At 38.5% G+C, this 27773-nt stretch overlaps 1 protein-coding gene across 1 annotated transcript in view; it reads left to right on the top strand.

Annotated features, from left to right (window-relative positions):
* The first annotated feature begins 10190 nt into the window (after window positions 1-10190).
* Window positions 10191-27773, top strand: part of arhgap5 (Rho GTPase activating protein 5) — a 32872-nt gene continuing 15289 nt past the window's right edge. The window contains exons 1-3 of the mRNA XM_066673710.1: window positions 10191-10415; window positions 14384-18284; window positions 18457-18607. Coding sequence (XP_066529807.1) covers window positions 14565-18284; window positions 18457-18607 — 3871 coding nt within the window. The 5' untranslated portion in view covers window positions 10191-10415; window positions 14384-14564. The remainder of the gene's footprint in view (window positions 10416-14383; window positions 18285-18456; window positions 18608-27773) is intronic.

Here is a 27773-nt window from a genome sequence, read left to right as displayed (position 1 = left end):
TTGTGTATACCAGATTTTTTACTCTGGGGGAAAAGAAAAAAAAAAAAGAGAGAGACGCACTGTGCTGCAGCATGCACCAAGAATTTCATGGAAGCAGCAAAGATGTTCATCCTTCAAAAGCAGGATACCCAAATTAGCACAGATAATACAAATAAAAACAACAACAACAACAACAAATAAAACATGACTGCATCTTCAATAAAGCTTCTTTTTGATTATATAATGTGCCCTGAACATTATTCACTGCTCTGTTACTGCACACTGCACAATGCCCCAGCCAAGTGCCGAAATATTGATGAGCTGCAGAATGGTACAGCAGCAGGTTGCAAATGGGAAAAGCAGGAGTCACTTGTACAAGATGTGTCAAAATGGAATTCAGCTTTGGAAATATTCACAGAGATCTAAAGTGGCTGCTTGTGTTTTGCACACGTGTACTGATGATTATGACATTGCTCGAGTAGAGCAAAGTGCAGGGAAATAAGTTGCTCATATAGATGTGGCAAAGTGGGCATTTATTCTTATGTATTGTAACTTTTTGATTTGACTAAAGATAATAATCAGGTATATCACCTGAGCTAAAAATATCTCACTGATTTTACATCTGATTCATCTTCACACACATAAATAATGAGCTAAAAATGATTAACCAGTGCTGCCCTTGCACTTTTTAATGAGACACTCAGTATTTGGTCTGATTTAATGAATATAGTGATTTCCAATTTATTTTTCAGACTTCAAAATTACCATACAATCCTAAATTAAATGTTTTTTTTTTCTTAGGGAATAGATTCAAAGAAGTTAATGTTGGTTTTTATTTGTTGTAAAAACAACATTGAAAAGTAAGCATAAGTCTTTAAACGGATGTATTCTACCAGTTTATATATATATATATATATATACAAACATACAAACAAAAAAAACCCACAGTTCTGGGGTCTTAATGAAATTGTGACATGCTTGTGCCACAAAGATCGAGCACCTCAGTGTTGTTCTCCTCAGAACAGAACAGCCAGTTTCAGCTCCTGTTCCTTTAAAGGCTAAGTACCAGCTCTATGAAAGTGTCAAACAAATAAATACAGTGGAATTTGAGTTCCTAACTTGTGTTTATTGATAGTCAGAAAACAAGTTATTTTTCACTAATTCAAGGAATAAGGTTTAAAAGACCGTTGCCCCCCCTCCTCGGAAACTCTACTAGGCGTCTTGCCTGTGACGTAGATGGTGGACAACAACTCTAGAAGTTACACTTAATTTAATGCAAAATGAGGAAAAGGTGTGTTGTTTTTGGCTGCAATCATTCAATGTGCAGTGGGACATCTGTGAACAAATGCTCCAAAGATCTAAAAATATCCAGAAAATGGACTAAATTTGTCAAATTTAAACTTTGGAAAGGACCACCCGCTCACTCCGTTATCTGTAGCTCATTTCACTGGCGCTTTTCCAACAATATGGGCATGTAAGGACACCAACGAAAGGTGTTCAAGAGCCTCTGTAACATGGAGGTAAACAGGGTGAGGACACTCACTTCGCCTGTTTTAGTTGGTGTTAGTTAACGTTAGCTTGACTCGCTAAACTCGGTGTCTCAGATTACACTCGGCTACGTAGCTGCATTACGGAGGTTTATAGTGTCGGATGAATTCGAGTTCGACTTCGATCACATTTACAAGAATAACGGTACCTCTACATCTGAGTTTAGCTAAATTAACTAAATTTGTGTTGGTAGCTAAAATAATGTGAAATATTCATGGAGGTCCATTAAGTGGTGCTTAGCCTTTAAATGATAATGAGCTACTGTTCATCACCACCATCAAGAGCTCAGCAGCAAGAAGTGAGAAAAAGAAACAAAGTTTTGCAGTATTTGCTTGATTCTCTTATTTCTCTGCTCTCATACTTTGGCAATTTTGCTGGGTTCTCTTTCTTCACACTCGTTTTTTCTTTTCTTACATTTCCACTCTTAATGTCATCATTTGCTAGGTTCTCTCATATCTCTTCTCTGAGTTTTGCTGTTTTCTATTATTTCTCTGTTCTTGTTTTTGACATTTTTTACTTTATCTCATTTTTCCGATCATCATCGGATCACAATGCAACTCTGCATCTAATGCCCTGAAATACTCCACTATGCCGGTAGGAAACTGAAACCACAGTGGGACGTGAGTGTCATAAGACACATAAGTGTTTACCCAAGTCAGTTAATGGTGTCCATAAAAAGGCAGGTTCTGAGTAATTATACTCTCTGTGGTTTGAGGGGTTTGAAAGCGTACTTCAGTGTCACAGCTGTGCTATCTCTGGCAGAGCAGTAAATGCAGTCTTTGCTCTGTGCAGTAAGTAAAGCATTATAATACCCGGAGAGAGTGTCCTGCTTCCTGAGGCTATGGGAGGGTGGGGGTGAGGGGAGGGGGGTGAAAAATCAATAATTAAATCAGGGAGTTGTGCTGCATGAGACAAGCGAGAGGGTGTCGGTTTTCCGCGTCACCTGAGGTTCATGGAAAATGAATGAGCATCGATAAGATGAATGAATAGAAGTGAATAAGCCAGATGGATGCAGAAGGATTAGAACCTTGTAAAGCATTATAAATAAGAACACAAAATTAGCATATAAAGCCAAAATTATTTTGATATTCCTTTTCCAGCATTTCTTCTGAGACCAAGAGTAGATTTGTAATAGTAATAATAATACAAGGACATAGTTAATAAGGCTTTACACTACCTACTGAAACACTGCTCTGAGGTCATCATTTGATTGCATTCAGCCACATATATGTTAGTGAGGTCACATACGGATGTTGGATTAGTTCTGGATCACCATACCTATTTATCTCAGAGGTACTGGATGGAGCACTCCAGAGTGCTCCACCGACCAGTACTGGGAAGCTTTATACCCTGTAAATGATACTCCATATTGGAAATGGTGACCATAGGCATCTCCTTGTGTTGGTCAATGCTTTGAAATGGAGATTATACAAACTCCTTAAGTAAAAGTTAATGTCTGTATCACTAATAAATGCATGTTTCACCATTAGAAGAGGTGTTTTCAAACTTTTAGAGAAAAATTGAGAAGGACCTCGGGATATTACAAAAAAGGGGGGTGGGGGTATGAAGAAACATCTATTTCTCCTCTCTCAAAATCCACCTAACAAATCACCTAACATCTCAGGGCATCAAGATGTCTGCGCATCAGGAGATATACTTGCTGTTAACTATGCATTCAAGTACGCATCATGCCTGCCTCACGTATCCTATCCGTTTTGTGCGTCAATTTTGTACCTCCCCAGAAAATAAAGGTTACGCATAAGCAAGGTGCAGTATGCGCAAAAAAGTTAGAGGCAGTGAAGAAGGCTGTGTCAGAGTCAAGACTGCAATTACCTGGGTCTTTCTCTGGTCTGCCTTGTAGTGAAAGCCTCCAGTTAGCATATAGGCAAGTAAGTGAACAGTTACGTTCACAACTCAGATGGTCATCTACGCAAACCCATGACCAAACAGCAAGTATATCTCTATCCTAAGTGTGTACTCTTACTCCCCATATTTACTATAATGTTTGCTCACTGTCATGGCTGGGTAAAGTGCAGAGAACACATTTTGTTGTACTGCGGTGCTGTGACAACTAATATTCAAGTTGCAAGAAACACATAGGTATAGCTCTTCATGGTTTTAATGATCTCATGCTCTTCATTATTTACGTTACAATCTAAGAATTGATTCTGTCTGAATATGAGCAAAATCTTGTCCATGGGACGTCTTCATAACTTAACCAAAATGCTATCCACATGTATTATACAGTAGGTAGAGCATATATTATTGATCAGGATTGGGTGACATGCCCCCTGTTGGAGTGCTGTTTTTTCAAAGTGTTAGGTTATTCAGCTTGCATGCTTAAAATAAATTCTCATAAATGTTTGATGCTGATGGCTGATTTCGAAAACAGTTGGGTTCTACGGGCTGCAGAAGGTCTGAATCAAGTGGTTGGGTCTCTGAGTTCATTTTGCATTGGGCTTTGTTTCATTTCTGCTGCTTGGCTCTTGTTAGGGAAAAAAGCTGCTTCCTGCATTCCAAAATTAGGAGAGAAATGGAGGTGTCATGATAAATCTAAAGGGCTGTAAATTTCAGCAAGACTTTCCCTTCCAAATAGCTCCTTACTCCCTATGTAGTGGTAAGGTAAAGTATGTTGGTAAAAAAAAACCCACACATTTAAATCCCACAAGTACATTGTGTTACAATGAAAGCTGTTTATACGCAGATATAATCTGCATTACTCTTTGACTAACATTCAATGCACTCTCAAGTTGTAGTATCTATAACTACACAACCTTTGCTGTGAACTAAGTAGGGAGCAGGAAGCCATTTGAAATTCAGCATCTTTTGCAATAGTAAACCCACCCATGGCTTTCCGATAAACTGCTTTAAAAATGCTTAGCAAATACCTAGGAATTCATACTTTCAGCTTACTGATACTTACACGTACTTATTTTTAATTTTTATATGAAGTATGGGTGTGAGTTCCCAGATTTCCCCATCCCTGGCCTCATTCCTGGTGACCTCTGGAACCTGGCCCCACCCAGAGGCCCGAGCGTGGACCTGTTACCATGGTGATGCAGCTGCGGTGCTGCCCAGGGTAAATAGCTGCAGCTGGTTCCAATTGCGCTGCTTGGTCAGGGAATACGTGCATGCTTTTGGGGGGCCTGGAGGGCTATGGGGGGCCAGACAACCCCCAGCTTCCACCAGCTCTGACTAGTCTCCACTCTTATTACAGCTTTGTGTTAGCTCAGCTAAAGCAAGCATTAACTTTGGATTGCTAGCTGAACAAGCTGCTGTTAGCATTTAAGAGAAATTCATTCTGAGCAACAATACTGGACCAGGGTTACACTTGGGGAAAAAAAAATAATGAATGAACATCACTGTACAGGCTCATGAAAAGGTGATGACCATATGACCACATGATGCTAACATCCAGATTTAGAAAAGACCTATCATAATTGTATTGCTGTCGGGGTGTAAGGGTCAATATTGACACTATTATTTACAGCTGAGTTTCTATTCAAAGATTTTTTTTATGCCTAAAATGTTTGAAAGCTTAAAGGTTTTGAGAGTGTATGCTGTGGGAATGAGAATTTCCAAGTGTTGACAAAACTATTTGGCTGTGTTGATACCAGAAACATTGTGGTATCCTAGAGTGAAAAATGTAAAGCAGCTAAAGCAAACAACTTTTGATTGCTAGCCGAGCTAGCAACTCTAAACATAAAATAGAAATTCATTTTGAGTGACACTGATATTAAAGTAGGGTGGCATGGTGGCACAGCACGTAGTGTCACAGTCACACAGTTCCAGGGACCTGGAGGTTGTGGGTTCAAGTCCTGCTCCGGGTGACTGTCTCTGAGGAGTTCGGTGTGTTCTTTCTGTGTCCGCATGGGTTTCCTCCGGGTGCTCTGGTTTCCCCCCACGGTCCAAAATCATACGTTGGTAGGTGGATTGGCAACTCAAAAAATTGTCCGTAAATGTGTGTGTCACCCTGTGAAGCACTGGTTTCAAATCATCACAGTCCAAAAAAAAAAACATGCCAAAATAGCAACTTTACAGGAGAAGAACAAAACTTCCATAGAAATCTTGGAGCATTTCTATTGGTCCATTCATCATCAAATTTTCACACAATATGAAGGACAATTGCTGTGTTCAAACAATGTATTCATTCATTTATTCATTCATTCATTCATTATCTGTATGGTGGGTCCAGAGCCTACCCGGAACCATTGGGTGCAAGTCAGGAATACGCCCTGGAGGGGGCACCAATCCTTCACAGGGCAACACACACACTCACATATTCACTCACACATTCACACCTACGAACACTTTTGAGTCGCCAATCCACCTACCAATGTGTGTTTTTGGAGCATGGGAGGAAGCACCCAGAGGAAACCCACGCAGACACAGAGAGAACACACCACAATCCTCACAGACAGTCACCTGGATCGGTGCAAACCCACAAAAACAAAAATGAAGATATGTTATTCTTTGGAGGGTGACATTTAAGTCCTTACCTTACTGCATCTGTTTTCAAAATCTGTCCCTAATTACTCTTAAGTATTGGTTAATTCCTATTCATTGATATAACTTGGGATTTTGTTTATCATATTATGAAAAGAAAATCACTTTTTTTCTCTGCATGTGCACATTAGCGATCTAGTGCCTACCAACCCACAAACTGTGAAACACAACAGCCCATTTAGTTTTTAGTTAGCAACCTAAGTCAGAAAACCTTGGATAAAATGAATTGTTCTGCTTCCATGCTGTATCTTATACAGGGGGTACTCGACTTACGACGTTGATCCGTTTCTACAATGCGTCGTAAACCGATTTTCGGTGTAAGTCGATGAACATGGCTGTTATAAAGAGGACTGTATAGACAGGGGGAGGGGACTGCTGTGGTGTTTGATCCTTGTTGTAGTTTGAGCAAAGCCTGACATTTACTTCATTAAGTCCCCAGAATTGTGTTTACTTGGGGAAAAGAGGTATTTTATGTCCCATTAAAACATCATGTGTACAACATTTAAAAGCTACATATTAAAAAACAAACTAAGACATATTTAGACGTGTCCAGCATGAGGAGTTTACAGAGTTTGTACTGAGTTCTGAGGCAGTAGAAGCACTGCTCAGCTGGCCTCTCCTGGGCAGCTGCTCATAAATCGGTGGATCTGAAAGAAGTGGGTCTAGGAAATTTTGGGGGTAGGGTGGAGGTGAATAATTCATGGTGATGCAGAGAAGCAAGGGGGGATATCTGAAAGAAGAACAGACAGACAGGCCAAGTCTGAAGTGAAGTCTGCTGCTGGGCTTTTGATGTCAGCACAGACACGCACAGGTTAGTTAGAGGTAGCTCTGACTCTCCCTCCTCGCTTCAGAAAAGTTGTTGAGCGAAAAAAATCAAACACATCCAAACGGTAGTTGATTAGCCTAAAGATCTTTGATGTCTAACGTTTATGCCTTTAGAAAGTGCATTTATATAGTCAGTGGAGTTGATAAAAAAGACGAAGGTCTTAAAAAATAAGAAGGTCATTGTAATGCTTTGGCTAATATATATATTGGTGTATATATTTCACTATACAGTGACATTCATTTTTAAAGAGGAAAATCACCAGCGTTTGACGAGTGACCATTTACCATTGATTCACATTCACGCAGCATGACGTGTTAAAATTAATGAGGGACTGGATAGGTTTAGTTTGGCTTTGTGCCCAGAAGAGAGTGCGTGACTATACTCAACAAGCTGAAAAAAATAGTATTAATAGTGTTAGAGAAAAAAAATTCAGCAGAGTACACCACACACACACAAATAGGAAGCATGCTGCTGCTGTGTTGATAACAGGGCTTTTCTTTGGCTTATTTGGTAAAGGAAAAACATAATTTGCATATTGTCTTAAGGGCAGTGATAAAGGGTCAAACAAGGAGTGTGTGTTTGATAACCCACATATCAGGCAACACACACAAATCTCACACACAATTGTCTATTTATATACTGTGTTTCCACTGTAAGACTCCTCACGTTTGGAGCCCTAGTCAATTGGCCTGCATCCTAAAGGAATAATTCAGTGTTTGTTAAACCTAATCTTTATCTGCTGCACACCACAGAAATATTACGACAGAAAACATTTTCAGTACATTTTTCAGTTCTTAAAAGAAGCAAGTAGATGAGATGGAAGTAACACACGCCATATGTAATCTCACAGTGAGTCCCAGTCGACTCTAGCTCTGCAGGATCTGAGGCCTATAAGAGCAGTAAAACACTTGACCTGTACACTAAGGTTAAATGACATTGGATGTTATATTTCACACTGTTGATTTATTTATTTATTTTAAATCATTCATTTATTCATTATCTGTAACCGCTTATCCAGTTCAGGGTCGCGGTGGGTCCAGAGCCTACCTGGAATAATTGGGCGCAAGGCGGGAATACACCCTGGAGGGGGCGCCAGTCCTTCACAGGGCAACACGGACACACTGTGGACTGTGGGAGGAAACCGGAGCACCTGGAGGAAACCCACGCAAACACGGGGAGAACACACCAACTCCTCACAGACAGTCACTCGGAGCGGGAATTGAACCCACAACCTCCAGGCCCCTGGAGCTGTGTGACTGCGAAACTACCTGCTGCGCCACCGTGCCGCCCTATTTTAAATCAGAACCCTGGAAAACTACAACCCAGGTAAATAAAATTAAATGATATCCAGGCTTAACGTTTAGTACTGGGAACGATTCAATAGCTACTCTCAAGTCATTTTGGGAAGACTGTGTGAATCAACCTACAGATTCCTGGAATTTCATGGGATAAATGGACAGTAAGATAAGATTAAACATGTCCAGACATTAATACAAAATGTGTTCCTTAAAACAAATGCATTAAGCAGTAACAATAACAGTCAGGTTTCAGTTCATGTCCACTGACTCGTAATACAATAAGAAAAGCAATGTAAATGGGAACTCCTGTTTCTACAACAAACCAAACCACAAATATAATGACAGTCAGTTTGTGTATATGCAGAAGTAGCCTACAGTGACAACAAAACCCATTTAAGGGTAAACGTATGTGATACTGCTCATAGTTCTGATAATATTGAAACCCAATAAGCCACTAGTGTAAACCCAGAATAATGTACTTCTTGGTAAGTTCATTAGTTCATTGCACACATCTAAAATGATCATGATCGATGGATACTACTATTGATGAGCTGGAGGTCAGCGGTAGTACAATGAGCTGGAATCATCCCAGTATATAAAAAGCTCTGGGCTCAAATTCCAGCAGCTTGTTCCTGTTCCTATTGACCAATGGCCAAGAGCCAAGCTATGACACAAGAACCTTGCCTAGGAACTCCTCACAGGTTGTCCATGGAAGAATGACACTTTCTAATTCCCACACAAGTTGTATGCACATTATTGACTTGAAATAATATAGACATTACAGAGTAATGATTAATTGCTTATGAAGCTCAAAATAGGAACAGCTCAAAAATGAAAATCTGAAGAGTTAACATCAGTTTGAAAAGTCATGGACAGAAAAAGGTCAATGTAAACAGGACAGGGCGTCCTACTCTTCTCTCTCTCCCTCTGTGTGTGTGTTTTTTTTTTTTATTGCATTTGAATTGCAGAGAGACAGCTGAGCCCACACCCAAACAAGCTGGTGGGACAATGGGTCTCCCACTTCCAGAGATATATTTAGCAAAATATGTTTTACAGAACACTCAATGAAACAAATAGGTCTGTATAGTCTGCAAATTTGTTATTTTGCAAATAGGCCATTTCTCACAAAGTGAAGAGGATGCTTGTACAAATCTTTTATTTTAGTACGAGCTAAAGTGTGTGTGTGGGCTTCCTAAAACAATAAAACAATATGCAATATCCCTTTTACAGTGATGGTATTAATGAGAAATGATCACATTATAGCAGAGTTAGGATACAGTGCCCACTGTACTGCAGGGGAGTTCACAAGAGAGTTTATTTTCTCACATTTTACCACTTACTGGAAGAGAGACAAGCTCATTTTTAACTGCAGGATAAAATGGGGCATAACATCAAGCATTATGAATGCCTTATTAATAAATTCTAACGCCTTACTACTATAGAATCTCAAAAAATTGTGGTTTATGCATATATATTTATTATAATTATTATTTATTATTTTTTAATAAATACCCCAATGACTTAAAAGGATTGGTTCTTTGTGTATATGATGTAAGAAACACTTACTGTCTGAAACTGCCAATCTGAAACTGTCTTTGGAACACTGCAGTTTCCAAGGGGAATTGCTCAGCAATGGTGTTGATGTTTTTATTTTTTATTGACTATTTTATTCATGATACATCGTTTACCATGTTAACACCACCACAAACCTTCAAATATTAGGGGTATTTAAGGTCTTCCTTTCACTTGATTATAGATCATTTTATGTGAGATTTTCAACTCTTCCAAAGAGCTCTTCTATAAATAAAATATACCCAGACGGACAGATAGCGACTGGACAGCCTGGCGTATTCATGTTCAATTACAGTGAAATTACACTAAAAGGAGCGTAAACCCGACGCGCTCCTGCACTGAGTGCGGAATGGAAAAGTTACTGAGGAGAGGGAATGTGTGTGTGTGTGTGTGCGTGTGTGTGCATATGAGAGAGAGAGAGAGGAGCCGGATCTCTCCTCCGTCGCCATTACCGAGAGTGAGAGGGAGGGAGTGGGGCTCGGATTACACACAGACCACAGATTCGGTTAAAACACGGTAAAGACGGTTCTCGGCGGAATTTCAGCGGATTATCCCGGTCGCTGAGGACGTGAGAGTGTTTTGGATTGTGACGGATAGTCGGGACTCTTTGGGAATACTGAGAAAATCTCGGGAATGTCCGCTGAGTGTGTGGAGTGAGAAGCGCAGAGCTGGAGCAACCATGTTGGGTAGGGAACTGGGATTCGCGAAAGTGGGAACGGGGAAAGCGCTCAGAAAACACAGGCGTGACTTTCTCCACGGTCCTCGGCGCTCTTCTCGGGGCAGGCTGTGCTGTTGTGTTCTAAATGAGGGCTGTATTTTGGTGTCTTTGTGTTTTTAAATGCGGTTATTCCCAAAACTCCACACTGCGATACTGGGCACACTTAAACACTAACACTTAGCTCGGCTAACGGCTACCACACACACACATCGGGTCCTGAACCAGGCCTGTGTCAAGAATACATACCGTGTTCATCACATAGATTAATAAAATACGTTAGATTATCTGGGGTTTAACCTTGTGTCGATTAAAACGGTGGACGGAGGCGTTAAGGGCTGTGTTGTGTTAAAATCACCGCCCCAAGAGCGAGCTCTTCTCTGTCCTTTGCGGCGGTTTCAACGTTAGCTAAAGCCCACCTCTCTCAGGGGTGGTGTATCCAAGTTAAACCTTCTGCTTTCACTTGGACTTGCGTACATTTTTCTGTTAGAGTTTTAAATTAGAGTTTACACATTCCTTTGATCCTTAATAGTCCGTTTTTGTAAATAGAAAGCGAGATTGTTCTGCTATTTAGCTGAATATAAAGTCGTCGAAGTAAGTTGCTAGAGGCGTGGAGCTCTATAACAATAGCTGTGCCCCACTTCCAGAGCTCAGACTTCTACCATCTTTAACATCCCAAACTACAGCAGGAAAAATATATATATATGATATATACATATACAAACACGAGGAGACAGTCTACATACTGGCTTCATAATACATGCATAAATAATTCTCCGTACAGCAGATAATAGACTATATTTATATAGTGCCTACGTTGGTACGTTAAATTTCACGCAAAATAATACTCGCTAACATACATCACAATACAATACAACGCATCACAGAAAATGTATAGAAACTGGACAATACCTCCTTTGGAGGCTGTCTGTATAGGGACTTCACATCACATGCATAAGCACTGAAAAGCCAATACACATAAGATGGACAGCATGTGTCAGTATTCAAGGTTACATTAGATTATTTTTAGGTAAATTCCATTGTCTTGATATTAGGGCCCTAAAACTGAAGTAAGTTGTCACTTGTTCCATTTATAATACTGTTAATAACAGCGTAATGCAGATGCTTAGTTAAGAAAAAAATCTCATTTATTAGATCTCTTAAAATGCCCTCAAATGTGACCAGAAAAATATATGTCAATGATTACTCTGCTTTCAAGGCATCAACATCTTTCACATGACTGATATTTGGTTGCCTTAACTCATTCTCTCTGTGCTTTATAATGCTTGCTTCAAAACTGTTATAGATGGCACCAATGTCATTCACCACACTGTAAGGCACTTATATGTCTAAACATTGTATGCCATCTTGCAGATACTGACATAAGATTGTGTATTTTTTTAAAATTTATTTAATGCTTATATATTTGTGAAGGATTTCCTAGGTAACCTTTAAATGAAGCATTTCAGTTGTTAAAAGTACATCCAGCACCCTTAAATCTCCAGTTAAGATGGTCACGTTTGGCTAAAGGTATTATAAATGTTCATATCACTGGTTGACATAGTATGCAGTCATTATTCATCGCAGAAATATGTATTTAGTTTCATTTTCCGATATATGTGACTAGTCAGCTCAATCTTGCAGCAGGACTATTTGTAGATGACTAACTGTTTTTCTTGGTATGTAGGAAAGTAGTGCTGTGAATTGAGGTGGTCATTGAAGAAAACTCTTCTATTTTAATGGTTTAATGACTGTTATCTTATAGGTGTGTTACCCGCTCCGGTGATATTGCTTCCATTAATCCAAAGCACTGTTCTTCACTGGAGGTCACAGTGCTGCACCATTAAATGTAGTGTCTCAGACTAACACACCCTGAAACATTAAACCGTGGTTTGGTCATCTAGGGCTGAGAACAGAAAGCTCAAATGCAACATGTTTTATCTGAAAATCCAGACATGGTTTTTTAGTTTTGAGTCTCACTGATCCACAACACCTTACTGGTCAGAAGAAGACTGTTTGAGTCTTGGAAAATCATTTGTTCTAGTGAATTCTGTTTGTGTTTTTGAGGTCAGGTTTATATATCCCTGCTCTACAGGCGGATTCTTCAGAAAAAACTACTCTAGCAACATTTTATAAGCTGCTATACATTCAGTGAAAAGGTAGTAGAAACCCACACTCTTTTGTCACCTCTATACCTTAGATAATGGACTCCAATTGACTTATGTCATGTGTCCATTGGCCGCTTGCCTGAATGACCAGTACTGGCCACAGGGTGGGGGCTGTCTGGATATTTTGTATATTTATGTACGCATCTGAATTTGATATGTGTTATACTTACTTTGATATGTATGTCAGAGAGGCAGGAAATTAAATCTGCTCCTAATGAAACCATAAACCTATAATCACCCTGCAAATGCTCAAACACTCAACCGTTAGGCACCAGCCTTCCCACTTAAAAGGCATTGTCTTTGGAGAGTGAGTGGCTAATCAGTCATTTATGAAATGGAAAGGCATACTTCACAATAGTATGTTCTACACGTGTGTTTATATGTATCAGCATTCAGTTAATATCAGTCGTTATTTTAGATATTATGTAAAACTATGTTAGAGTATATTTCATCTGTTCTTAAAAGAACCCATAAAAACAAATGAATCATCATTTAGAATAGGGTACACTTTGATATTGTAATCATCTTTGTATTGTCAGATTTATTTTTTATTTGAACTGTTTAATGCCTTAAACTTAAACTTAAACTATTTGGTGCCTAATTTATTGGACCCTTGAAAAGCAGAAAATTTGTAATATTATAAACCTCTTCACATTTATTTTACTGCATTTGTAACCATATTCAATGTTGATAATGATAAAAGTATGTCTAATGCTAATCCAGATATATGCATTCTCATTTTCAACATTTATTAATGTTCATTCATTTTGGCATTGACAAAAGTATGCACGAATAGTATTCACTACTGGCACTGGCTCCCACAGATTCCATACTGGCATCCATAATAGAGCGATAATTAAAATGTTGAATAAAGGCTTAGGGCTGAACGATACAGCCAAAATAGATATCACAATATATTTCTTGATTTTGTTCGCTTTGATATAATTCTGATATCAATATGAACAGTATAAAATACACTGAAAAACAAGAACAAACAAGAAACATGATATCCCCATTATACATAAACTTACTGGCTTTGTCAATATTAATATTTTCAAACAAAATTTTAAATTGACACCCTGTAATGACCGTCAGTGACAGATGCTGTAAATAATGTATATTGAAATATTGAAAATGTGTTTAAAATTCATATCATTGTTATTGAAACATTATATATTGCAATATATATTGATATTGAGTTATTTTTCAGCCCCATGCCTGCTTATTAACCTTAGTAAAGAAGAAATATTGTGATGCACATTTTGTGTCATAATTGCCTTGTAGTATTGTGATATATTTTAATAGTCTTACTTTAAGTTGGGCTTTTGTAAGTGGTGATGATTTACACAGAACACAAAACCCCTGTATAACCAGTTGCTCTACCCTGAAGTCAGCATAGTAGATGCAAAGTTATATTTAGAGTGAACACTATTAACGCTATTAGGCACCTAATGAGGTCTATGTAATAAACTGCAGAAATGAAAGCAGAATACGTTGATCATTATTTTACAAAAATTGTGTTTTGATGACATCTATGTACTGACAAGATAACCTAATTTTCTGCTTACTGTTATTACACTCTGCTGTGCTCTTATGTAATAACATTATGAAAGAAATCTCCTGTTGTTAAGGCACAATAGAACTATTTATGCAGTTAAACCATAATAGACATTTGCTTAGCTCTTATTATTCCAGGATTAAAGGTGACATTTGTTTGGTATATCTGAATTTTTCATTCGGTAATTAATCTTTTAATTTATTTGTATTACAGGTAGGTGATACCCGAGGGCAATTGCAGCTGCCCAGTAAATGCCCAGGGAATCCAGAGGAAAGGAATATCAGCAAGTTCAGACTGGATCATGGAAAGGCATCACCAGTAGCAAATGGAACTTCATCTTTGCCTTGCTGGCAGACTTTGCTGAGAGTGACAAGGCAATGAAAGGGGCAGTATAATGGCCAAGAATAAAGAGCCCCGTCCGCCAACGTACGCTATCAGTGTGGTTGGGCTCTCAGGCACTGAGAAAGAAAAGGGCAACTGTGGTGTGGGCAAGTCTTGCCTATGCAACAGATATGTGCGCCACAGTGCGGACAGCTACTACACGGAGCACACTTCTGTGTTGAGCACAATTGACTTTGGAGGGCGTGTTGTGAATAATGATCACTTTCTGTACTGGGGAGAAGTGCTACACAGAGGGGACGATGGCCTTGAGTGTAGAATTCAAGTCATCGAACAGACGGAATTTATTGATGATCAGACTTTTTTGCCTCATCGGAGCACAAACTTGCAACCTTACACTAAGCGGGCTGCGACTACAAAGCTGCAGTCTGCTGAGAAACTGATGTATATTTGCACAGATCAGCTTGGCTTGGAGCAGGATTTCGACCAGAAACAAATGCCTGATGGAAAGCTGAATATTGATGGCTTTGTCTTGTGCATAGATGTAAGCAAAGGATGCAATAGGAAATTTGATGACCAGATGAAATTTGTCAGTAGCCTTTACTCACAGATTGCCAAGTCAAAAAAACCAATCATCATTGCTGCAACAAAATGTGATGAGTGTGTAGATCAATATTTAAGGGATGTCCAGACTTTTGCTGCAAGCAAAAAGAATCTTCTTGTGGTTGAGACTTCTGCACGATCATCTGTCAATGCTGAGCTTTGTTTTAATGCTCTGACTCAACAAATGGACAAAACACGAGGGAAACCCAAAATTATCCCTTATTTGGAGGCTTACAAAACCCAGAGACAATTAGTAGCCACGATTTCTGACAAGTTTGACAAACTCATTCAGCAAACCGTTAGAGATTATCACACAAGCTGGAAAATTGTGAGCAATAATTTGAAAAACCATTCTGACTATGAGGATTACATCAACTTAGAAGGCACCAGAAAAGCTAGAAGCACCTTCTCTAAGCACATTGAACAGCTGAGGCAAGAGCATATCAAGAAGAAAAGAGAGGATTACCTCTCCAGTCTGCCAAAAATATTTAACAAGTTGCTTAACAACTTAGAGGAAATAGAGAACCTGAGTTGGGTAGAGGCTCAGAACCTCATGAAGAGCAGGGCTGAGTTTCAGTACTATTTTGTTGTGCTGGAGCAAACTCCTTGGGATGAGACAGACCACATTAACAAAACAGATGACAGGAGAGTGCCCTTTGACATTCTTAAAACCTCAGATGGTGCAAGGATTTATCAAAACCATGTCCAGCATTTGATATCTGAGAAGAGACGACTGGAAATGAAGGAAAAATTCAAGAAGACACTGGAACGAGTGCATTTCATAAGTCCTGGCCAGCCTTGGGAGGAGGTAATGTGTTTTGTCATGGAGGACGAGGCATACAAATATATCACTGAAGCTGATCGCAGAGATGTTTACGGGCGGCATCAGCAGGAAATTGTTGAAAGGGCCAAAGAGGAATTTCAGGAAATGCTGTTTGAACATGCGGAGCTGTTTTATGACCTGGATTTGAATGCCACCCCAAGCTGTGACAAAATGAGTGAAATCCACGCCGTACTTAACGAGGAGCCAAGATATAGAGCTCTTCAGAAACTTGCCCCAGATCGGGAGTCCCTTTTATTGAAACATATTGGATTTGTTTATCATCCAACCAAGGAGACGTGCCTGAGTGGAACGAGCTGCGTGGATCTGAAAGTTGAGCAGGTCCTTGCAAACAGGCTAGTTCAGCTGGACCATGGTCGCACCAGTCTTTATTACAACAGTGTCCGTCTTGATAAAGTCAACTTGTGTCTCATTGGCAGAGAGGGACTTGCTCAAGAACTTGCTAATGAAATAAGAGCCCAGTCCACTGATGATGAGTACACCCTGGATGGAAAGATCTATGAATTGGATCTCTTATCTGTCGATGTAAATTCTCCCATGCTTTTGAACCATTCTTGGGTATCAACTTTCAAACCGCATGGGTTCTTTTGTGTCTTTAGTTCAATAGAGTCGCTGAATTACATTGGTGACCGCATAAGCCGAATCCGAACTGAGATTGCACAGAGCAGAAGGGACAGGTTTACCCAGCCTTTGCCATTTATTCTCATCTTAGCCAGTCAGCGAGACAGTGTGTGCAAAAACATGCCTATTTTAAGGCACCAGGGCCAACAGCTTGCCAATAAGCTACAGTGCACATTCATAGACATACCCTCTGGGACCTTTCCACGAAAGTTTAATGAGTCTCAAATAAAACAGGCACTCAGAGCAGTCCTAGACGGATTTAAGTACAATTTTGATGGGATGAGCCCAATGCCTTCCATCAAAGATCTCTCTGAAACAGATTTGCGGATAGTAATGTGTGCCATGTGTGGTGATCCATTCAGCGTGGATCTTATTCTGTCACCTTTCCTAGACTCACATTCTTGCAGTGCTGGTCAGCCTGGGCAGAGCAACACCCTGATTCTTGACAAAATCATAGGTGACAGTCGTCGACGTATACAAGTCACTGTCCTCTCGTACCACTCTTCAATTGGAATTCGAAAGGATGAACTAGTCCATGGATACATACTTGTCTATTCAGCAAAACGGAAGTCTTCCATGGCTATGCTGCGGGCATTCTTGGCCGAAGTCCAAGACGTCATTCCAGTCCAAATGGTAGCCATCACAGACAGCCAGGCCGATTTCTTTGAGAATGAAGCAATAAAGGAGCTGATGACAGAGGGGGAGCACATTGCCACAGAAATTACAGCAAAGTTTACAGCACTCTACTCTTTGTCCCAGTACCACAGGCAGACAGAAGTGTTTACACCATTTTTCAATGAGGTTCTTGAAAAGAAGAATGGTATAGAGAGCTCCTTTATGTTTGACAACACAAGGGATGGATCGTGCACCACTGAAGACGTCTTCCCCCAGTCACCTCACAGACATTCACCAGCCTACACTTATTACCCCGACTCCGAGGACGATGCGGAGGGACCACCACCTTATAGTCCTATAGGGGATGATGTGCAACTGCTGCCTACTCCTAGTGAACGAAAATATAGAATTGACCTGGAAGGGAACGAGTACCCTGTCCACAGTACACCAGTGGGTGATCATGAACGCAACCACAAAGTGCCTCCCCCAGTTAGACCCAAGCCTGTGCTAACCAAGCCTAATGTTAAAAAGTTAGACCCCAACCTTTTAAAGACCATCGAGGCTGGAATGAGGAGCACACGGAGAACACGAGGTCCAATGATGGTCCACGGCGAAGATCTTGAGCCATCTGATAATTATGCAGAGCCAGCTGACACTCTACTCAAATCTAAAGGCTTCAACGATGACATTTACGTGGTCCCAGAAGACACCCATAGCAGAATAGTTAAGATGCGCAACTCCTTTGGTGGGCTTCATGGTCTTCATGGGGACGAGGAGAATGGGTTTGACCGAATGTTGAAGTCTCAGGGTGGCAGAAAGCCCTCGAAATACAAACACCGTTCGAAGATCCTTTTCAGCAAGACAAAAGCATATCACAGGCGAGTTCACTCAGACGTCAGTGATGATGACTCCGGGCCTGCAGTGCAGAAGAAGAAAAAAGGAAGGGGGAACCGGGGTAGTGAAGAAGACCCTTTGCTCTCACCTGTGGATCCTTGGAAAGGAGGGATAGACAATCCGGCTATCACCTCAGATCCGGAGCAGGATGAAAAAATGAAGAAGAAAAAGAAAGCACCAAAAAACAAAGAACCCAAAAAGGTGAACATTGCACATCCATTCATGCTTTAAAAATATACATGGAGCGAAGTGTCCACAAAGTTAACTGGAGTGCAAGATATGACTTCAACACAGTCCTTTAGGAAATCAAAAGCTGCGTTAAACTGTGCATGTTTTTTTCTGTGTGCTGAATATTTGATATGTTTTTGTACAGATAAAAGTGAAGGCCACAAAGCCATTGTATCCACCAACACGAAGAAATTGGGAAAGCAATTACTTTGGAGTTCCTCTGCAGAACCTGGTCACCTCAGAGAGACCTATTCCATTGTTTATTGATAAATGTGTGGACTACATTGAACGCACAGGTCAGTTTCAGTCATGAGTAATATTTGAGCAGTAAAATTAGATGTGTTTACATTTAATGAATCAGACCGTTCATTTAATAAGCAGAGAAATTTGCCCATACCCTATTACATTTATTGGCTGTTAATATTAAATCTTGTTTCCAGGACATGGATTAAATCTAGTGTTTTAATCATTGCGATCCATTTAATATGTTTGTTTTTATTGTTGGTTTATTTACTGTTTTTAGAAATCTTCATTGATCAGAGAACTTAAATAGTATTTATTCTTTGAGGTTGCGTTTTGGATCATATATCAAATAAGTTACTATTCAGCCTGTTACAGTTATTAGAGTATTATATCATAGGATTGGCATATTCCATGCTAAATGTGCCGATGTCTGGTAATGCTTGTTCTACTTTAATTGATATTTCTATATTTAAGGGGAAACATGCTTAGCTGTGGTCATGCTTTGCAGCAGTTTGTAGAAGTTGGCTGAAGTTTCCTTTTAGTTGTCTCAAGTACTACATTGTGACAATGGAATATGTGGTAATTGTCGATCACTATCTTTTAAGAACAACACAGAGTAACAAAAACAGGATCTTATAGTTAATTTTGTGTTCCTTGTTTTTTTATACACAGCAAATTCACCAGTGTTAAATCAACAATATTAGCGTTACATTAAAACTGTTAATGTGAAAAAAATGTATAACTCTCAGTGTTAAGTCATATAGAGTCATGGTTCACTGTCTTATACTTGCCATGTCTATGATTATGTCACACGACTGGTGGAAGTTAAAGCAAAAAAGAATAGGGAAGCAGTGGGAAAAGAAGCTAAGATAATAGGCTGCTGGTGTTCCTCTTTAATATTATCAAACTAACAAAATCTTGACATGAATAATGTCTCAACATTTTATTAATCTACCAGTTACTGTCAGACTCCAGTGTTAAAAAGAGTAGACTAGAAAGTCATAGTCACTTATATACAACCTTTAGTTAATGGCCTGGCACTGTGTCCTTGTTTGAGAAATGAGGATGGATGACACTGGAACGATTTGTGCAGTTGAACCTGTCAATGTGCCTTTCTCTGTAATGCTACTGCAGCAGTGAATGATTTAAAATTAAAAGAATGATCTTGTGATAACTGAAATAACTTACAAAATACAAAACTGATTTTGCAGTTCCAAGTTAGGAAGGAGTGCTAAAATGTGAAAATGTTTTTTTATGGGTTCTTGACTATATGAGCTAATAATTGGTGTAATTAATGAAACTATAAAAGTTTTTGTTCATCAATCAGAAGTTAGATGATGGGAAAAAGTGCTGATGTTAGAGTTTGATTAAACTGACTTTAAACGCTGTATGGATGGAGTGAATGGATGGAGATGGTGTTCACAGTAAGATTTCTGATCTATCATCATTAGTTTATGACAGTGGAGCTTCAGATTTTTACATATAGAACATTTTACTGGACTTTTTGACTGCTGAGCCTTTTTCGGTCACAGCAGTTGTCCTTCAGTGACCTGTTCTGTATCTGATTGAGTGTCCAATGGAAACTCTGACTAACATACACATCGATACAGCACAGCCATCCGACAATACAGACCTAACTTTAAGGGATTTAATTTAATTGTACAACAGATGCCACCATTCAGAAACTCTCAGGCTCGGAGGTCAAAGTAAATGTGCCGTTTAATTATGTTGCTTTGCGGCAGATGATTAGATTGCGCTTAGTGTGATCAAATTAGCTGAGTTTTAAACATAGGTAGTATGTTAGGGAGAAGATAAACCAGCGTCAGCATATTTGGGAAATGGGTGTGTGCGCGTGCGTGGGTGTTCAATAGCCTGACTAATTTTGTGAGAAAGAGACAGGAGCCCTTTTCTGCCGATCTCAGAACCTTTATGTGTGTAAGGTTAATGCACACTGACATTGATTGATGGTTTGAATCACTACATTTTGGGAGCTGTTTGCTTTTGTTTAGGATGCAGATATTTAAGGTTTCCTACATAAATTTCACTTAACATCAGCTTAAAGCCCCTAGGAACCCATTTTGAAATTTTGTGGTTTTTTTTTTGTATAATTCTTGGGTGTTATGTGAAACATTCAGCAAAGTTTAAATAATAAATACAAAACAGAAATATGATAAATCTCTCCTCAAAAATGACCAGTACTGCTCTCCTCTTGATGTAGAATGGGCAGTCCTAAAAGAGGGTAATGATTATGTCAATTTTACCCTGACCAATCACAAGGCTACCGTAGCCACGCCGTCTCTCTGAGTCGAAGAGCCTGGTGAGCTAAAGCTTAGGAGCTATTAGTAAACGAGTTAGCTATCCAGCTATTCACCATGCTTTGGGGTATGGGAGTGAAAGACATAAATAGAGAAAACAGAACAGGCGACGTATTTAATGGCGTATCAGCGGAGATAGCCGCACTGGACCGGCGCACAGAGCGGAGTAGCAGCGGGGAAGGTAGACCCACAGGGTCGGCAGTACCTCGGAGATAGCGGCCACACAGGGCCGGCGTGTACAGTAGAGTAGCACACAACCCCCAAGTTTAGAACTACTAAAAAAAAAAAAATTCAAAATGGTTTCTCTGGGGCTTTAATGTGGTTGCTTAGATACATTATGAAATCTGAGTTAAATCTAAACATCTCTCTGATTATAATATGGGGTATGAATATCTATACTAACAATGTTCAAAACCTCTCTATGTGCATTTCATTTAAAATCGAAAGTGCATGAAAATACACTTTAGAAGTAAGACAGCAGAAGTCAGCAGTGCTCCAATTTATTATACTTTGGAAGATCAGGGCATTTTGGCAACAGAGCTACTGCATTCTAAGTTCTGCTTTATTAATTTTCATGCATTTGCATCCTTCATTTAAGGTGCTAATCTAGGCAGATTTAGTCCCAATTTTTACACTTTTTAAAAATCTTAAAATTTTTAAAATTATCATTGAAAGATTTATAAAAGCCAGTTGTGGCTTCAGGCTTCAATTCCTCATTGGTCCAGCAGTCTTTTATCAAAACATAGTGATTTGGCCTGGTTCAAATACATCTTCTGAGTTGTGATCACGTCAGTGTGCACAAGTGAGCAAGGAAATATAATTTCATGCTTCACCACCTCCACATATCATCTCATGAATCACTCAGATACATGAGACCCTCCCTGACACTGTTGTAAAAATGCATGATTTACAGTTCGTGTTGACTCTAGCAGAATGATCCTTTAAAAAAAAATTAACTGTCTTTGTTTCTTGCTGATTCATAGATGTCATAATAAGAGTACGGCTCTTTTTGTCTCACTTTGCACCCTACAATTCACATCAAATTGTGGTGGCGCTAACAAGTAACAGGAATATCATTTTTGTTTCCTTCCCTTTTTTTTTTTAAAAAAAGAAACAGTGCTGGTGTGACAGTTTCATAACATTCAGTGCAATTTAATACTGCTAAAAGAAGCAGCGCTATTGAGGATTGGAAGTGTATTTAGCCCTTGTTAAGTTTACTGTTGACTTCCTGCGGTTGCAGTGATGGCTCAATATGCCCATGGCTGTGTCCGAGCACTGTGGGTCTTTATTTAAAAGCCTTTTCAGTGCATCTTGCCTGAAAGAGTCCCGCAGTTGAAAGAGGTCATCAGCCCCCTCTTCCAAACACACACAAAACACACTCATCCTCTTTCTCTGCTGTGCTTTAAAACCCAGAGGAAATGTTTAGTCAAACGCAGCTAGTCCTTTACCAGTCTGAACATGCTGTGTGCTGTGGCCTGCATGTCTTCTACTTCCAGTTTGAGGCTTAGAGCTGCTGACATTAGGAACTGTATAGATTAAATGGATTTTATTGATGTATATTATTTGATACCAGTAGCTTACCTAGCTATCACTGCCATAGTTCCCTTGCAACAAGATGTCCTCTCTAAAACAGCTTTACACTCGTTTGCACCAATGTTGCAATCATAAGTCACCACCATTAATATTGTTGACTCAAAAACACCAAACTGGTTCACCAAACTGACCAATAGGACCGCCCACTTAATTAATATATAGGTACAGAAATACATAAATAAATACACGTAGAAATGTGGAAAACATAAATAAATAAATTAAGAAATGTGTAAAAAAACAAAAATAAATAAATATAAAATTACACAAATATATAAATAAGTAAAAGTAAAAATGCAAGAAATGCCCAAGTAAATGTTAATATATAGAAATAGATAAATTAAAAACATTTATTTTAAGTGTGCCCTTTTTTAAATTTTTTTTATTTATGTATGTATAAATATATTGATTAATACTTATGTTATTTTTAGTTCTCCATACATTTAAATAGATTGATGTGTGTATGTAAAGCAGATTTTTAGAAACCAGGGGTTTTTGCAAGATCAGCTTTTGATTGTTGTGGTACTAGCAGGAGTTTTAAATGTGAGTTTCTAGAGTAATTTGCAACCTCATTAATACAGTAAAATGAGGTGTGATTAAAAAAAAGCTGTTAGATCAAATGTCTGTAAAGAAATATTGAGCCGAGTGTTGTTACTTTTACATTTTACATTTTAATTTACACTTTTACCTTTACATTTTAATGCATGGATATATTTTATCTGATCAGAATACATAATTTTCTAAACTGTAACTGAATTTTGTGTGTTCTATTACAAGAGCATCATTGTTTGTCTGAAAAGGAAATAAATTAACACAGTATGAATTCTGTTTCAGTGAATACTCTGGATAGGCACGCAGCTAACCCTGTAACCTATAACAAATATAAACTGATTTTATTTTTCCCAAACTGCAGTATGTTCAAAAGAACCATCTGTCATTGCCTGTTTCTACTGGAGGCTCAGTAGCTAGATAAAGCAGACTTTTCAGTTTACATTGTTATGCATTTGGCAGTTAATTAATGTTTTACCTCACAGTAATTTAGCAGCAGTAAGAGTAAAAACCCTGAAATTTAAACCAGCATTGTTGCCTAAATCAAATAATTTCAACGTACTTCTCCAATTTGATCAAAATCCATCACATTCAGGAATGATCAAGACAGTGAAATCATTAGCCAAATTGTACTCAAATTTCTTTGTTTCTTAAATCTTTCATTCCACTGTTTGAGTGGCAATGTGTAAGATAATAATAAAAGTCTTACATTCAAACATAATCTTAGTACATAATCTTCTTACAACATAATTAGGTAAAACAAAATATATTTGTTGAATAGAACGAACAGCAAAATTAATACGGAAATAAAAAAACAACAAAACTAATGACACATTATCATTAAAAGGATATGGTTAAAGGTTAAAGTGAGAAGATATATTAATTCATGACAGAATAATTGGCATGTTTAGAATGTGATAATGATGGATTTTCCAGTGGTTCAAAGTGTTCAAAATGAAAGTGCCTTAAGGTTATTTCAGTTCAGTCTTATTTATATTCCAACATTTTTTTACAGCACTCAGTGACATAAAACAGTTTTACAAAAATCTGAATCTGAGAGGAACCAATGCTAAAAAAAGGAAGCCTTCCTTCTCTGGTTATCACTGCATAGTGTAATTACAACACCACAAATAGCCCAAGTTTACAAGTGATGCTAACGAGGCGCTCTGATCTGTGAGATACGTCAGTGGCTAATTCAAAAAAAGTCCATCAGAAAACTGTCAGTCTAGCAACTATGTTAGTTATGAGCCCAAATTGCTTCTTTTGTTTACTTTTCAAGCTCATGACGACCATGACCGGATAAATGGGTTTTGAGAAGTCATTTAATTGAACATAATACGAGTGCACGCGAATGCTCTTCATGGTTTACATTACATTTTACCTCAGTTGAGTCTTTTTAAGAGCAGAGCTGTCCTCAGGCACTGTGACTTGTGTATTTTACAACGCATATTTTTGTTGTTTAAAGCATTTGTACCAGCAAGTGCTTGTCACTAAGGCAAAAAGCTGCTTCAGAAAACATTGTGAAGGTTTTGTTCCAGTTATTAGCTTTTTAGTGTTATTTTTTGTTGTGCAGAAAGCATTGTTCAGAAAAAGCCAAATCTTAAATCTCCTTATTAAGTAATGATGCCATTTCAGTTATTAAAAGTAGGATGTGCAAATTATGATATTTATCCAGTATTCTGTGGCAGTTAGAGCTGCTTTTGGGTGGTTATGGATACAGAAGTAATGTATAATAATAATAAATTAATGTATCTGTCATGGATAATGTTCTGGTGTGTAACAGTCAGAACAACTTCTAGGGTACCAGAGGAAACATTGACTTAAGTAGTTCATAACCAGCAGAGCCAGATAAATTGAGCAGCTTGGGGAAAATTCATGACCAGTCGAGCAAAACCTGAAACTAGGCATTGATCCGTTTGAGTGGATTTGGCTTGGCTAGTGGAGCATCCTGCTTCTCCACCTGGCCCATTGTCAGCTGCTCAGCCAGCTGAGCCAGCTTATAAACTCTTCCTGCTGACTACTTCCCTCAAAGTTGGAAGATATTTTTTTTTATTACCTCTTCCAGTGATCTTAACCAGGTTTTGAATTATCTGTTGAAAAATTTGAGGTGTTAATTTCTTACTCTACCTTATGCTGGTATCTTTGCTGACCACCCCCCACCCCTCCTTTTTTATTATTTATTATTTTGATGAGCTGTAATATTTTATAAATCAAATGTTTTCAGAACATCTGCTAGTGTAGGATAACATTTAGGCCTGAAATATGGTGCCTCAGTAGTACTGATAAATGGACAGAATAGACTTTGAACCGTTGGTGTAATATTACCAATATAATTTTGTGTTAAATTGACATAAGGATTTTTGTAATAGCTGGGAGAGCTAAGAATTTTTTTTACAACTACCGTTTTTGTTTGGTTGAATATATTCTGTATTTCAGTTCCAGCCAGGGGTTTTCATTTCAGTGCATCATTGTATTTTGGCAAAATACTTCCCCTGTGAAAAAACATGGTCATGCGTATTTTTTAGCTGCCACAGTGTGAAACCTGTCAAACTCAATCAAATAAATCCAATTCTAAAAATCTCCTTTAGATTTTGACTTCCTAGACTTTAGGAAATATGTCACATGATTTCGTATTCATTCCCATTACACTAAGTTTGACCTCCTCAACTTGCCCTCTCAAGACAGCCACCTTGCTGGAAGGCCTCAAAGGTTTGATGACTCTAGGTTTTTTTTTTTCTGACACATCAAGGTCTCTGGTGAATAGTTAGCAATAAATGTCCAACAACACCAAGTTCTGTTATTCCCATTGGCATTCTGCTGTCTTTTGTGCTTAAGGGAAGAGATTGTCGGAACAAATTGCCTTTGACAGGTTGTCGCCACACATCAGGCCACGCACTAGGACCAGTGAGTAGATCTGGGAGGGAAGTGGAAGGAAAGGACAGTAACTCATAAGCTTTGGAAATTTCACATATGAGCCAATTGGGGCAGCACAGCATATGGTATGTTAATTGTTAGCTAAAAGTTGTCTTCTGTAGTAGAGTCTTGGAAAACAGCGTAGGAGGTGTCAGTATAGAAATATTTTGAATGATACCAGGTAGGTCTGTGACATACTGTTTCTTTTGCCAAGAAATATTGGTATTAATTTAAAGAATATTAAAAAAAATCAATGGCATGATATTCTGACTTGTATTGGTAATTGCATCATGCGGTTGTTCATTACATACGTTATTTAGGCACAAAAAGATTTCTGGCAGAAAGTGACACTTGTAAAAGAGTTTAATGTACTAGTCATCAGATTCTTGTTAAGTTATTGCTATTTAGAACATAACCATATGTTTAGACATGTTTTTGTTTCTACTAAATGTTTGCAACAGTTAAATTTATACCAAAATTGATATGTATTTTGTTGCAATAGAATGTTCTTGAAATGATTCATTTTTCAGTGTTTTATATCACCAAGAAAAATACACTGAAATAATGTGGTATTATTTTAGGCCAAATTTTATTTAATACCCAGTTCTAGGACTAAAATAGTTATGATAAACAACTCTGTATGAAAATACAAACTATTGACAAACTATTTCAGACAAAAAGTCATTGAAATGATGTTAAAGTAATAATCTGTAGGTCAGTTATGACAGCATCCATTTTCCAAAAAAAATCCCGTTCATCTCTGCTTGTCTACCACGGTTCAAATTCCTGTTTTATGCTTTCATTTATGAAAATTGTATACACATGTTTGTACAAAGGCCTTAATTTAGTGTGAAGCATGGATGTCATTCATTCTCTTAAAACAAGTCTTGCTCAATATTGTCAACCACATGTTCCATAAAGAGCAGAAATAGACACATTTTAGCACCTGTCTCAAAGGGTAAGGTAACATTTTCAGGTTTCTGGCATTGCGCATGCCAAACACACAGCAAAACATTTATTGGCAAAACAGGGTTGTAGTTAGTCTAGACATATGTATGGAAATAAGTAGCCACTCAACATTTAGCACAGATGTTCTGTTAATAAATTATTCTTGTATGGTTTGTTGTATGTATCCGAGCATTCCATTTGCCACAGATGGCATGAGTTCTTAAATATTCCAGGTCAAAAAAATAAGCTTGTAGTAGCTGCTGTGCTATTTAAAGGTGCAGTTTCTCAATTAGAGCAAATTTTACAATGTATAAAAAAAAGGCACAAAACGCTTTACATTTTGCAGTATTGATTTGCATATTGTCAGGAGTGCAAAAATACAAACGTACAGTATTTTTAAAACAATGCCTAACATTGAATGGCTATGACTTGAATGGACTGGATATGTTCCAAGGCTCTGATCTTTTTGGGTAGTTCGCTTCCAGTTTTAAAATCTTGTCTGTTTCCAAACAAGACAATTAATCTCAAATGCAAATTACGCAACGGTTTTAGTTTAAACAAAATTTTTTTTTTCATTTTATTTTTAACCATAACCCATCTGCTCACTATGAATTAGAGATGAGTTGGTGTGAATGATGCCAACACTGTCTGCTGAAAGACAGATGTCCTGTGCCTACTGTTTAGCCCATGGACGGGCTGACCACAGGTCATTGAGGTCCAGCTGGGCTGACGCGTTATGCATGCTTCGCTGCCACATGCTCCGCTGGTCCTAGCACAATCCCTGGGCCACATCGCTAAAAGAGCATCCACTCTGCTCCTGATGATAATACACTCTGAATTGTTGTACTTCTGCATAAGGTCTTTTCACCCTCCCAGGTTTGACAAGCCTCTGTTTAAGCCTTTT

The sequence above is a fragment of the Hoplias malabaricus genome, chromosome 1, assembly GCF_029633855.1.
Source record: "Hoplias malabaricus isolate fHopMal1 chromosome 1, fHopMal1.hap1, whole genome shotgun sequence".
Classification (NCBI taxonomy): domain Eukaryota; kingdom Metazoa; phylum Chordata; class Actinopteri; order Characiformes; family Erythrinidae; genus Hoplias; species Hoplias malabaricus.
Note: the sequence above shows the minus strand (reverse complement) of the source record. Positions and strands in the feature narration are given on the sequence as shown.